General features: G+C 36.7%; 1 protein-coding gene across 3 annotated transcripts; it reads left to right on the top strand.

Annotated features, from left to right (window-relative positions):
- Nucleotides 1–517: 517 nt before the first annotated feature.
- On the top strand, nucleotides 518–12,309 carry LOC132621627 (protein PLASTID TRANSCRIPTIONALLY ACTIVE 12, chloroplastic). Of its 3 annotated transcripts, XR_009575623.1 has the most exons (12): nucleotides 518–675; nucleotides 752–819; nucleotides 2,350–3,018; nucleotides 3,305–3,417; nucleotides 5,080–5,339; nucleotides 5,725–5,846; nucleotides 7,410–7,478; nucleotides 9,676–9,729; nucleotides 9,874–9,975; nucleotides 10,494–10,616; nucleotides 11,479–11,547; nucleotides 11,836–12,309. XR_009575623.1 is itself a non-coding variant. In XM_060335963.1 (11 exons), exons 1-10 carry the CDS (start codon nucleotides 642–644, stop codon nucleotides 10,587–10,589), a joined length of 1,587 nt encoding a protein of 528 aa, XP_060191946.1. In that variant the 5' UTR covers nucleotides 518–641; the 3' UTR covers nucleotides 10,590–10,616; nucleotides 11,836–12,309. The 3 variants fall into 3 exon arrangements, 1 of the variants encoding a protein (XP_060191946.1); XR_009575622.1 differs by lacking the exon at nucleotides 11,479–11,547 and having other exon boundaries at nucleotides 10,494–10,674; XM_060335963.1 differs by lacking the exon at nucleotides 11,479–11,547.
- The last annotated feature ends 349 nt before the right edge of the window (nucleotides 12,310–12,658 follow it).

Raw genomic sequence — 12,658 nt, 5'->3', positions numbered from 1 at the left:
GTATGAATGTTATCGGAGACGTATAATTCTTAAGGACCATCAATTGTATAATTCGTTTAACAATATATTGTACTTTCAATGAAAAAAAAAAAAACTACCGGAGGAGAAAAAAGTTGTCCATATATGGTATTTATATCAAACTGTATTAATTCACATGGTAAGTAATAACCTTGAGGTGATAATGTAATTTCACAAAACAATTTATGTAACAACATTTAATTCATCAAAAAAAATTATGTAAAAACATATACCATATAGTTATTAGGTCGAATCGAAAAAGGATATGAATAAAATATGCTTAAATTGAAAGTGCATCAAATGAAACGTCAATTATCATTAGTTTCATTAAAATATCAACTCTCTTATTCATGCATACATAAGTGAAAAAAAAAAAATAGAGTTTCATATACAAGTTATTTGACAAATTTATTCATCCCAAGAAATCTCATTGACTCTTCAAAAAATTACCTATAAGATGACTACACTTATTTTTTACTCCTAATAATAGAAAAACAAACTACATCCACAATCTCATTTATACCATCTTACGAATAGAGTGAGTGACATTATCCAAAGCCCTGCCTAAACCCAAGCAAAGGACAAAGGATAAGACTTATTTCCTAGTGAAGAGGTCATCAGCTATGGCTTCTATATTGTCTACTTCCTTGTATCAAGGTACTATTTTGCTCGCTACAACTCTTTCACCTTTGATTATTTTTTTTCTTGCTGTCTAAAATTGGGCTTTTTGCAGATAGAGGACTGAGAAATATGGTCTCTACAGATGGATTTGTGCCTAGCATTTGCTGCCCTTATCGGAAGGTTTTTTTAGATTTTCTTTTTTTACATTTGTCTTTAGGTGTTCAAACACAACATCTTATGTTTGTTAATCATCAGGAAAATTTCATAATTTTTTCTTGAAGGTTTTATACTCTGTATTGTTTACCTGTTATTGTTAGATGATACTCCCTCCATCCCAATTTATGTAGCACCATTTGACTAGGCACGGAGTTTAAGAAAGAAATTTGTGGTCCAAAATAAGCTTTAGATAGTTGTGTAGTTGTAAAAAGTTAAATTGTTTCTAAATATAGAAAAGTGACATTGTTTTTGGGACAGACTAAAAAGGAAAGTGTGAGATATAAATTGGGACAGAAGGAGTAGGTAAAAGGAACACTTTAGGAAATTGTTTGTCTCTAGGAGTTCAAATTGTTGATTTTGAGTTTGTCCGTGACTTTTGCATCTTTAAGAGGAATGAATGGTCAGGGTTGAGGCAGTGGCGGAGCTAGGATTTCATTAATGGGTGTCAAAATATAAGGAAACCCATGAAGAAGCCAAGGGAAGTCACAATATAGTGTATATATATACATTAAAAAAGATTCTTTTACCTTGCTACACACTATGTGGTTCACCGATTGAGGGGTAATTTGGATGTAGAATGTTGAAATAGAGTCTTAAAAGGGTGAGCTTTTAGGATAAGGCCAGCTTCGATATGAAACATCCCCTTGAGATTTGGTGAAATCTTTCTACTAATGTTAGAAGAGATTAAGATGATTTGTATATTCACTTCTATTCAAGATATACAGGGATATTCTAAGGGGTTTGATGTATCGATCCTAATGTGCAATGGTAATATATGCTTGAGGATATGGTTAACCTATTCTTGAGTATTAGAGCTAACAATCAGGGCAAGCTGTTGGAAGGAACTGCTTTACTTCAATGGCCGAGAGAGTTTGGTTAGATTTTAGGAGTTATTTGTAGTTTCATGGTATCAATTAATTCTGGTTTTGATATGCAGTCCTATGCTATCAAATTTACTTACCTGCATACATACATGTGCGTGTACATATATAGGATATGCATATACGTCCACAAGTACAGAGTAATGTTTTCAGCACCAACATGTTACTTTGACATCTAATGAACGTATTGAAGTACAATTAATCTTGCTGCTTCAGCTTCTGCTCCTGGGATGGTTATTCGGTACCTGACAGCTGATTTCTCTTTCTTACCCCACCACATGCACACCAAGTTTACCTGTTTATGTTTACTTCTTCATTGCTGACTATATATACAAGTGCATCTGAATTGCACATATTGCCCCTTGTGACGGTGAAATTCATATAGTAACTGGGACAACAGCAGTTTTTAATTTCTGGCAGAATTTATTCAAGAATTTTCCATTCCTTTCTCATCTTATGTTGAAGCATCTCTTGTTTAACTTTATAAAGTACAGTCTGGCAATATGTTCAACATTCATGCTCTAAGGAAGGTGCTCTAAATTGTGGCAAGGTTTCTCATCATCTTAAAAAGTCTTTATTAATAGGAGTATGCATTGTGCTGGGTACCACCCAGACATTGTTTACAGGTACTATTCCTGTTTCAATATGGAAGCTCAAATTTGTCTCCAGCAGTCCATTTCAAAAGGCTCCTTTAGCTCCTTGTATAAAGTGTGAGAACAAAGAAAAGAATGAGGGCTCCCTTGAGCAGGTATCTGTTGAGCGTTACCCTTATCACAGTTATATGGACTCCACTTCTGGGCAGCTTGAACCAGCATCTGGAGCTCGCGCTAGTATTCCTGGGCAGGAGTACTGGCCAGAAGGCACAGCTAGTCGAGTTCGGGCCGCCAGGGCTCCTGAACCCGATGGTATTTCAACTGGAACTCCATCTTATGGGAAAAATCCTGGAAGTAGAAGAAAGAAGTACAAGGCATCTGCTGCCACTTCCCAGCCTTCAGACATTAATGTAATTTCTGATGATTCTCTGGAGAATCCGGATAATGTACCAGAAGAGCCAAAGGATCTTTCCACAGAGTATGTCATTTATCAGCCTGAACAAGAAGAAGAGGAGCTGACAGGCTATGAACTGGATAAAAGACATGGACGGCCCCACCCATTTATTGATCCAAAGGCAAAGAAGGAAATAGGGAAGCCACTTACTAGTGAAGAACTATGGTGGAATTGGAGAAAGCCTGAAAAAGAGCAATGGTCTAGGTGGCAGAGGCGGCGTCCTGATGTTGAAACGGTCAGTACCAAAAATAAATACTACTAAGAAGTTTAAATGTTTAAGTGTATAATCAGTGTAATTTAATTGTGCCAAATCAAGGTTGGATGTCAATGCTGCTCATGTGAGTTGCTTGACGATGACACGTTGTAAAATAGATAAATACAAATCTAAACTGGATAAAATGATAGCTTTGGTAAGACGACATTGCTAACCACTTTAAACCTCTCATGGTTCTCGAGCAATTTCAATTTGATATCATCACTAACATTCTGACTTAGAGATTATTATTCTTTTTCCTGAACAGGTGTTTCTTAAAGCTATGGCGGAGACAGGACAAGTAAAGCTCTATGGTGAGCATCCTACATTGACGGAAACTGCGCTTTATAGAGCGAGGAGACATATATATAAGGAGGAAAGGTAGAATCAGCGACTTTCTTTAATAATGTTGCATCACATGTTCTATTCTACAAGTTATAGACCTATAGTCTCTTCCGTTTCCCTTGAACTGAAATGTTAAAGCATGGACCTCACTCATTTGGCATTAAACTTATTCGTAAGCCCGTGGTCTGTCAAATAGGTACTAAATCCATGCCGTTGGGATTATATTCAAGTGAAGCTAGCATGTCATCTGGCGGCTCGGATTGTTTGTTGACCAAATTTATGAATTCAGTTATCATACGGAGCATATTTAGAATATCTATAAAAAAAATAAAAAATAAAAAAAAGGATTTTATGCTTGTTTATTTCGCTTTGTTTGAGATAAGTCATGAATCGTGCAACATTCCAGTTTGTTCTATGACAAATTTTGATCATTTATTCTTCAACCCAGAAAAAAATACATGTGTTGACAATTAGTCCGTTAAGTCTTAATTGCATGAATATAACATTGTTGTCTTAGGGACTTACTGCATTGGTTGACTGGTTAGGGTCATTCTTGATTTCTTTAATCCTTGTAAAACATGTAGAGAGACCACCATCACTTTTTATTTTTGACTCTCAGCCTCATGAGAGGCCCCCGAAAGGCTAATACTTTTTTTTTTTTAATTGGAAATTGATGCCTGTACCCCCTTGTATAGCTCACCTCGTTGACATGAAAATAATATTTGCTGCTTTAATGAAGAGATTGGGCACCAGAATCCGATTGATTCAAGATGGAGATCCTAAATCATTGTTTGGAAATATTCAGTGGTGAGTTGATGGAATGGTTTGAGAACTTCTACTAGACAGGATCCTTTGAGAAAAGTCTTAACTCTTCCGTTATCATACCCAATCCTTTAGTTGATGGAATGGTTTGAGAACTTTTATGATACTCAATCCTAAAAGAGTAAAGCGAAGAATATAAAGCAGTTCACACCTATCAGCTTGGTGGGAAGATTTTTAGGCAAGTTGCTAGGTAGTAGGTTGGAATTGGTGATAGATAAACCCATTTCCACTCCCCAAAATACTTTTATTGTCTTGATCAGATCCTTGATGTAGTCCTTATAGCAAATGAGATGGTAGGTTCAAGAATTCGAGGTAGGCAATGATAGGAGGGTTGTACTATTGTTATACTCATTTATTATTTGCTGATGATATTGCGAACACAAACTTGACAACTTTAATACTTATTTACAACATTAATATGGTTTTAATCTGTATTAAGGGTTTTCGGTGGGAAGTCAAGTCTTGACCTCCATTTTGTTTTTGTTTTTGTTTTCTACTATTATTATCTTAATGTTCATGCTGTCAGGCCCACCTTGCACGCATCTCAACTATTGTTGGCCTACCTATCCAGCCTACGAGCACATGTTGCCTAGGTAATCTTGTCCACTAAGGTTAGAATGGATGGGCTCACACCAAGTGTTTGGTTAGGATTTGAACTTGGGATCTCCAGACTGTGTGCTACCATGCCTTAACCATTGGGTCATCCCTTGGAGACCCATTTTGATTTTATATTTTCTGAATTTTTGTTCCTTACGATGTTCGCTATTCGACAGAATTTTGAGTTGCTAAATGACTAGGCAATCTAGTTTTCCAGTTCAAGATGAACAAGAATACACTTTTTATTTGGAACTAAGAACTAATAAGTGGGCAATGCAGGCTACACGCTGAAAAAGAAAAAATGGAAAAGATTGGTCCTATTGCATACTACTCAGAGTGGGTCAAAGCTTGGAAGAGAGACACTTCTCGTGAAGCCATTCAAAAGCATTTTGAAGAGACTGGTGAAGATGAGAACACTCAACTCATCGAAATGTTCAGCCATCAAACAGATCGTGAATACCGCATAATGATGGGAACTGATATTCGTATTCCTCGTGATCCGTTGGCCATGAGAATGCGGGAGGATCAGATAAAACAAAGTATCTCCTTTCCCTCTGGCTGAACTATACTTTATAGCTTTTCCGGCTTTTTCTTGTGGATGTCCATGTATGCAGCTTGTTTAAAAGTGAAGGTGATTAGAAGTTGGGGGACAGTCATTTATTTTCGGGTAGTTATATGGATCTTTAGCTTGATTATTTCAGGAAATTAAAGCTAAAAGTGCTTTCAATTTTTTTATTTTTTTTTTTTAACAAAATTATCTGAACATAGCCTGAAATGGTTGAGGTTCAAAAAGTGCCTCTCTCTTTATCCTGTCTGATCAGAACAGTTGGAATTACAAGTGTTCTCTTCCGGTTTGTCTGGGTTTTCTCTTTCCATTTTTGACTGGAAATCAACAATTTGCTTTTTCCTTTTCTTTTTGTGCAGTTTGGGGTGGAGATCCAGTTTACCCAACCATTAATTACATTCAGGATCCCGATGAAGTGATTGATTATAGGGGTCCAGACTTCCATGAACCAACACCAAATATGTTGGCCTATCTGAAAGAGGTTTGGTCAACCAAACTTGCTGTTCAGTACCCTGCATGGTCTTCCTGACTAGTTAACTTTATTGACCGTCTTATTTCTGACCTTCCTTTTCACATATGCATTTCAAATTAATTGCTGAGTGCTGTTACATGCTCCATTTATTATCAAAAGCTACAGAATTAGTGATGGATTTCATTTTTAAGCAAATGGAAATGGAGATACTCTGTGCTAAATGTTGTTCATGCTCTTTGCCTCCATACGAGATGTTGCATTATTTACTTTGTAAAGATGCTGAGGCTCAATCTCTTAAATAGCTGGATAGATACAAACTGATATTTCCAGTAACCTTGATGGTTATCCTAAACCAATCAGAATGAATGCGTAATTAGCACTGACAATGGAAGCAAAGGATCCATGTAGGCGATACTAACTTGTTGATATTAAGGATATGTTGTTGTTGTGCCACTTACATGAGATCCAATTTTTGTTCTAATGAGAGATCTATAAATCCTTTAGAGCTAAGAATGAGATGTAGGCTGGTACTAGAGAATCCTTAAATTGCCTCAAACGATAAGGCAATGGATCCATACAGAGGGGAGTGATTGCAAATGAATTTTTAGATGACGACAGTATTCGGACCAGTTCACGTGCCATCGACTAATTTACCATGAGCCTGCTACAACCACCAATTTTAGGGCAGATGGTCTCGCACTGAATGTTGTAGTTAGGAGTCAAACCTGGGATCTCGAAGTTGTTATTTCTATACCTCAACTGCTTAGCCATCCCCTCGGGGACATATAGAGGATTCAAACAGCTGATTCCAATTAATTCGGTATCAAGGCTTAGTTGATTAATATTTGCGAGTGTTTCTATGAGCAAAGAAACTGTGTGTGTATAGCTAATGTGTTGTGTCAATAACATTTCTTCTAAAAGTGTTATTTGTACTTTTTGAGATTATGAAATTTTAAATTTGGGGAAAGGTCTAGTAAATTATGATGGATGAAGAATTGAGATGGATGGAGTGTCAGTTAAGTCGAGCCAAATCTTGCTGATAGTTCCACTTTATGAAGATTTGACTTTACTGGGCTTTATGAATGGGATGAATCTAATCAAAAGAATTCTAGTTTGGGTTTGCTGATGAGAGAAGATTGTCTATATAGTACATACGTTGTTGCATGCTCCCTCCGGTCCTTTTGGCCTTTTGGCACACCCCTTAAGAAAATACTAACTTCTAGAAAAGAAAAAAAATTGACTAACTTACCCTTAATTAACGGTACTTATTTTATATCGTTTTATTATTATATAAACGCTCACTTATTTGAATAGGGGTAAATTTGGAAGAAAACAATTAATACCTTCTTGATTATGTAAAAGGACACTTATTTTGGACCAAAATAAAGGGGCCAAAAGGACACTTATTATGACCGGACGGAGTACTTCTTTAGCTGTCATGTTAACTCAAATAACATAAAGCTAACGGTATAATTGTTGTCGGCTGTGTGTGATATACCTGTTTAAGTGGTTATGTCTTATTAGCCTATCATTTACTGATTTATATTCCGGTTTTATCGGATTTGTTATCAGCATGGAAAAGTAATATCAAGAGAGGAGCTAGAGAAAATTCTGTCCAAAGAGAAGACGGAAGAAATCGAGGTAATGACTTGGGCTTTACTATACTTTGTGTCATTCTCTGAGTTTTGCGTAGAAGGAATTATTCCTTGCAGTTGCATTTGCTGTTTTATTGCATTACTGCAAACGAACTGATCTGCATGTAAAAAGCTTCAAGTGAGTAGTTTATTTTTTTTTAAATTGGTAACTGTATCTATATTTCATCCTGATCAAAACAGTACATAGGTTGTACTGAACCATATTTACAAAGGTATTCCTACTTTCTGAGATCCTACTCCTACATTGAATCTAATACATCAATGATGGAGACTGTATCATTGGAATAGACCTGATTACACCAAAAACATAATAACATAATACAATTCATCTTGATTTTCTGCATACTATTTTCTACATTTTCAAAACACCTAGAATTTCTCTCCTTCCAGATTGTCCACCAAATGCTTGCAGGGACAATTCTCCATCTACCTCTGTTCTTTGCTTGCAACCCTGCCTCCTCCCAGCTGTGAAGTGCCTCTGTAATCCTTCCAGGCATAGTCCAAGATATACCCTTAAGATTTAAGAATAATCTCCATAGTTGTCCTGTTACCTTGCAATGTAGGAATAGATGGTTAACTGTCTCTGCATCATCACCACAAAAAAAGCACCTGGAGCATAGTGGCAACCCTCTTCTCATCAAATTTTCTTGTGTCAACACTGCCTCCTTAGCTAGTAACCATATAAAGCATGCTACTTTATGTGGAATTTTTGTTTTCCAAATTTGTTTCCATGGCCAGTTGTTGGGTTGTTGACTGTCCTGATTCATCCATCTGTAAGCTAAATTTACCTTGAAGATTCCCTGGCTATTGTCCTGCCACCATAACACATCTTTCCCTGTCTCCAGTTCACTGAACTGCTCTATTGTACTAAAAAATTCAGCTACCCTTGGAATTTCCCAGTCATTTAAATGCCTCCTGAAATTAAAGCTCCATCCTTGAGGGGTCCAATGATCTGCTATACTCCTTTGCTGGTGCAATACAAGATTATTTATGTCTGGGAAAAGTGATGCCATCTTTCCTGCCTCATGCCAAACATCCTTCCAGAAATCAGTCTTGACCCCATTACCCACTTTTATCTTGGTATTCAGCTTGAATTCATCCCACAATGCTCTGATGGATCTCCATAAACTTACTCCATATGGTGTAGTAACCACTTTTGTCATCCAATTATCCTCCTCTTCATACTTAGCTCTGATGACCTGCCCCCACAAAAGTTGATTCTCATTATCATTATTGTACTTGCATAACCATTTCATTCTGAGTGCTTTACTATGAACTTTCAGATTCTTGATCCCTCAGCCTCCATATTTCTTCCCTACTAACAAAGCTTTCCACTTCACCAGATGATCTATTGATTGTTTCTAGAATTTACTTTTTACGGAGAGAGAGAAATGATAGATGTAAATGATGTTGAAGCAGTGATAGAATTCATAGATTCTCTTTAAGTATAGGAAGGTATACACTCTCTGATTGACTGTAAATACTTTTGAGTGCACCTTTTTCTTTTGGATAAAGTAATTAAATTCATTAAAGGGCAAAAGCTTGCCCGTACAGAAGAAGTATACCAAAAAGTAGAAAACCTTACAATAAGACATGGTTTTCTACAAATAATACCCAATCATCTATACATGTAGGAATCCTATGGGTGGATCATGGTGTGATATTCTATAATACACTAACCTCTCTCGAAAGAATTCACTTTTAGGGTGTACAAGCAAAACTACTCTAGATCCCACGCATAAATATGTTGCAGTTAGCACCCTCAGGGGTTGGCCTGGTGGCAATTGGCTTGAGCCTTGGGGTGCTCCCTTTCAAGGTCTCAAGTTCGAAACCCACTGGGTGCAAACAATTTCTGAGGGCCATCGGACTGGGTGAAACCTTGAATTACCCGTGGTGCACTTGCGGGAAACTCCTTGCCGAGGGCCTGTGCACCCCCGGGATTAGTCGGGGCTCAAAGAGCCTCGGACACCCGGTGCTTAATCAAAAAAAATATGTTGCAGTTAGCTTGCACATAAAATCGACAAATTCAACTTTAGAATACTGTTTTCTATTTCATTCTTCATTCTTCGCATATGCATCAAATAATCTTACAATCATCAACAATCTGATTTGCTTTCTATTTGTAGTCCCAGTCTCTTCTGCTTTGAGCCTATACAGTAAAAGTACCTTCTTCTCTGCAACAGGTGGCAGAAATTGATGAAGCTATGGCACGAGCTGTTGACATAGGTGAAAATGATGTGAGATCATTCTTATCATTACTTTGTTTGAATTTTGATCTTTTATGAACTTTGTCCTGCTTCATCCTGAATTTTCTAATTTGCTACGTTGGCCTTGTATGTTAATCATTAGTTTATGTTAAGTAACTTCACTTGGTGGTTCAGGATGAAGAAGAAGGAAGTGAGGCTGAAGGTGAAGAGGAGGATGAGAAAATTACACGCAATTGGAGTGTTTTGAAAAGCAATCCCGAGCTTCGCAAATCGAAGGTAATTTGCTTTCTACTGATCATCAGTTTTTTGGTTTCATATCTGATCTTATGGCTCAAGACACCATTGAAAGGGTGATTGGTTTTGCTATATGTTGCTATATATTTGGTTAACAATCTGGTTTTACTTGATGTCTAGACTCCAGACTTATCAAAAACTGCTCTCACTAATATGTTAAGGAAGAAGTGTCTAACTACAGATTAACTTGCTTAGTCAACTTGTCTTGTCTACATCATGAGTCAATAGCCATTTGTATCTTTAGAATCAGTCCAATGGAAGATCCACAATGTGCTTCAGAATATGGTGCAATCCTAATGCCATTCAAACTGACGAACTGCCATAGAGCAGCAAGTTGTTCTTTTTATCTCTCTCTTCTTTATCCATCTCCCTCCCCTTTTCTCTTTGAAATTTATGAATCACTGAATAAAAATAGTGATGGAAGTTCAACCCGATTGTCATCTTCTTAATGTATTTTGTATTTCGAGCTTCACAACAGCATGCACTTCACGACCTTGCAGGATAAACCCAAAAAGAAAGACATGTCTCTGGATGAAGCAGTAGACGATTCTGAGAATTTAACAGACTTCCTTATGGACTTTGATGAGGATGAGTGAGGCTGATTGATGCCCCAGGCTATTAAGGTGAGCTCATTCGTCTGGAAAGTGGAACCAGAGGTGCTTTTGACATAAACTTCTTTAGGTAAAGTGCATCTATGTTATGTGCATGTTCTGTTTGAAATAACCTTTGTTTCAACTCAATGAGGCATCACGCAAAAAAAATCATTGTAAAATCCCATAAGTTATAATGCGGCTTTGCAACAAGAACACCCCTTGAACTCCGCACTCCCAGACAACCTTATGATTGGCCTGATTATTGACCATTCATGCCATCTGAATTAATGAAAATAAGGTTGGATAGTGTCGTTGTAGTAATTTGACAAAGGCTAGTTTTTCCTATTGGAATGTGTGGTTTAAAGTACCGGAATATGCTAGTTACCAAATTGTCATCATGTTATATACCCGGATTATGCTAAACTCATTCATTACTACCTGTAGCAAGAAAAGTGTCACTCTATTTAGCACCTTTATCTATGTTAGAGCTCACTTTTCCACAGGTAGTTCTGAGGCTTATATGATCACTTCATTAAAATGAATAAGGCTGAAGATAACTCTGTATTTATGACAAAGTTTAAGCTACTAAAAATAAAGAATGCCTTAAAGACTACAGAGATAGATGTCTGCCCCTTCAATCTCTAGAATACTCAACATTCATATTCCAAATGCTTGTAGAACCAGATTTTTGGAATTGGTTTTCTTACTAGCATTTTCGAGTTACATTTACAATTTCTTGATGATCATCTCATAAGTAGGCTTATCCTGCTCTACAGTCTATATTTGTAAGCCAATTGTTTTCCATGTTGATGTATCAAATTCTAGACTACCTGAGCGAACTATGGTCATATATACATTAGTACGCAAGAAAATTCTCAGCCTTTCATTTCAGGCACAAACTTTTTCAGGAGCTTGAAAATTCTAGCGGTAATCCAGCATTCCAACTTTTATATTGTGATCGGTAAGCTAGTTCTCTGTGGTTCCTTTCTGCTGGGTTATTTTTAGAACTATAGCACTGGACCTAGTCGGACATTATTGGAGTAGGGTACAAATGTCCTGTTTCAGTGTGATGTTAGAAAAGTGAAAATTCACTGTGTAATTTAAAGCAACTTGTCTTTTAGCCCTTATGTGCGAATGAGGAGCATGAGGAGTTTGATTTAGAGCTCAGTTGCATACTTTTATTGTTTATTTTTTGCAAAATGGTCCAAATATTTTTATCAATGATCGAAAATTCATTTCTGCCTTGCAGGATAAACAAATGATTTTCATCCTCTTATGGTGATGCCAGCTGCAGCATCTTGCCCTACGATGAAGTCGATGAACATATATTGAATCATTGACAAGATTTGGCAATAAGGCCAACTAACTGCAAAACAGTTATTTGTTGATGTTGATGTGGGAGTTAAACAGCATCCGCTGATGATCTTCGCCCCAGAAGAGTAGATTTTTTATAGAAAGCTTTAGGTAGGTTTTTGTGAATGTACTTGGATCATCCTGTGTAAAGCAAATGAAAAATGGAGAAAATGCTAGTATAGTAGCTTGTAGTCAGCTCACAGAGTGTGTAACAACTTTTGGAGCTATGGTAATGGTATATTAGGTAACCTGAAATTAGAAGCAGATATTATCTTCTATTTAATATTAACTCAGATGTCTTGTTTGTTTCAAGTTGAACATGGATTATTCTTTGGTACTTGGTTTCAAGGGTGTAGTAGCCTTTAAATTACCTTCCGGATAGTGAATTCCAAAAAATTAGAAGTTTTGTGTTCACATTTAATCAAGTATTGTGCGTACATCCTACCCTCCCCAAATTCTACTTGTGAGATTACACTGGGTATGTATGTTGTTTAATTAAGTATTGTAACTGTTAATTTCCTTGAGGGAAATGTAATTTCTAAAATTACTCGAAGATAAATACAACACCATGTTGCTTGTTTCATAAAGAGGAACTTAAAGAGTTACAAGAGAGTTAAAACAGCTAGCTCCGGCCAATATTATAATTCTACATTGGAGTAAAATTTGCCGACATCTTTTGAAGTTTAAATTCAAACTTTTTTATAAATGTTTTGTACTTG

This window comes from Lycium barbarum, chromosome 12 (genome assembly GCF_019175385.1).
Source record: "Lycium barbarum isolate Lr01 chromosome 12, ASM1917538v2, whole genome shotgun sequence".
Classification (NCBI taxonomy): Eukaryota; Viridiplantae; Streptophyta; class Magnoliopsida; order Solanales; family Solanaceae; genus Lycium; species Lycium barbarum.
This window is presented reverse-complemented; position numbering and strand designations above follow the sequence as displayed.

Excerpts from the sequence above, each read along its gene's own strand:
- LOC132621627 (XM_060335963.1), top strand. The coding sequence starts at position 642 with ATGGCTTCTATATTGTCTACTTCCTTGTATCAAG. Across the intron at positions 820-2,349 it reads TTTGCTGCCCTTATCGGAAG|ACATTGTTTACAGGTACTAT; the intron begins GTTTTTTTAGAT and ends GGTACCACCCAG. Across the intron at positions 5,847-7,409 it reads TGTTGGCCTATCTGAAAGAG|CATGGAAAAGTAATATCAAG; the intron begins GTTTGGTCAACC and ends ATTTGTTATCAG.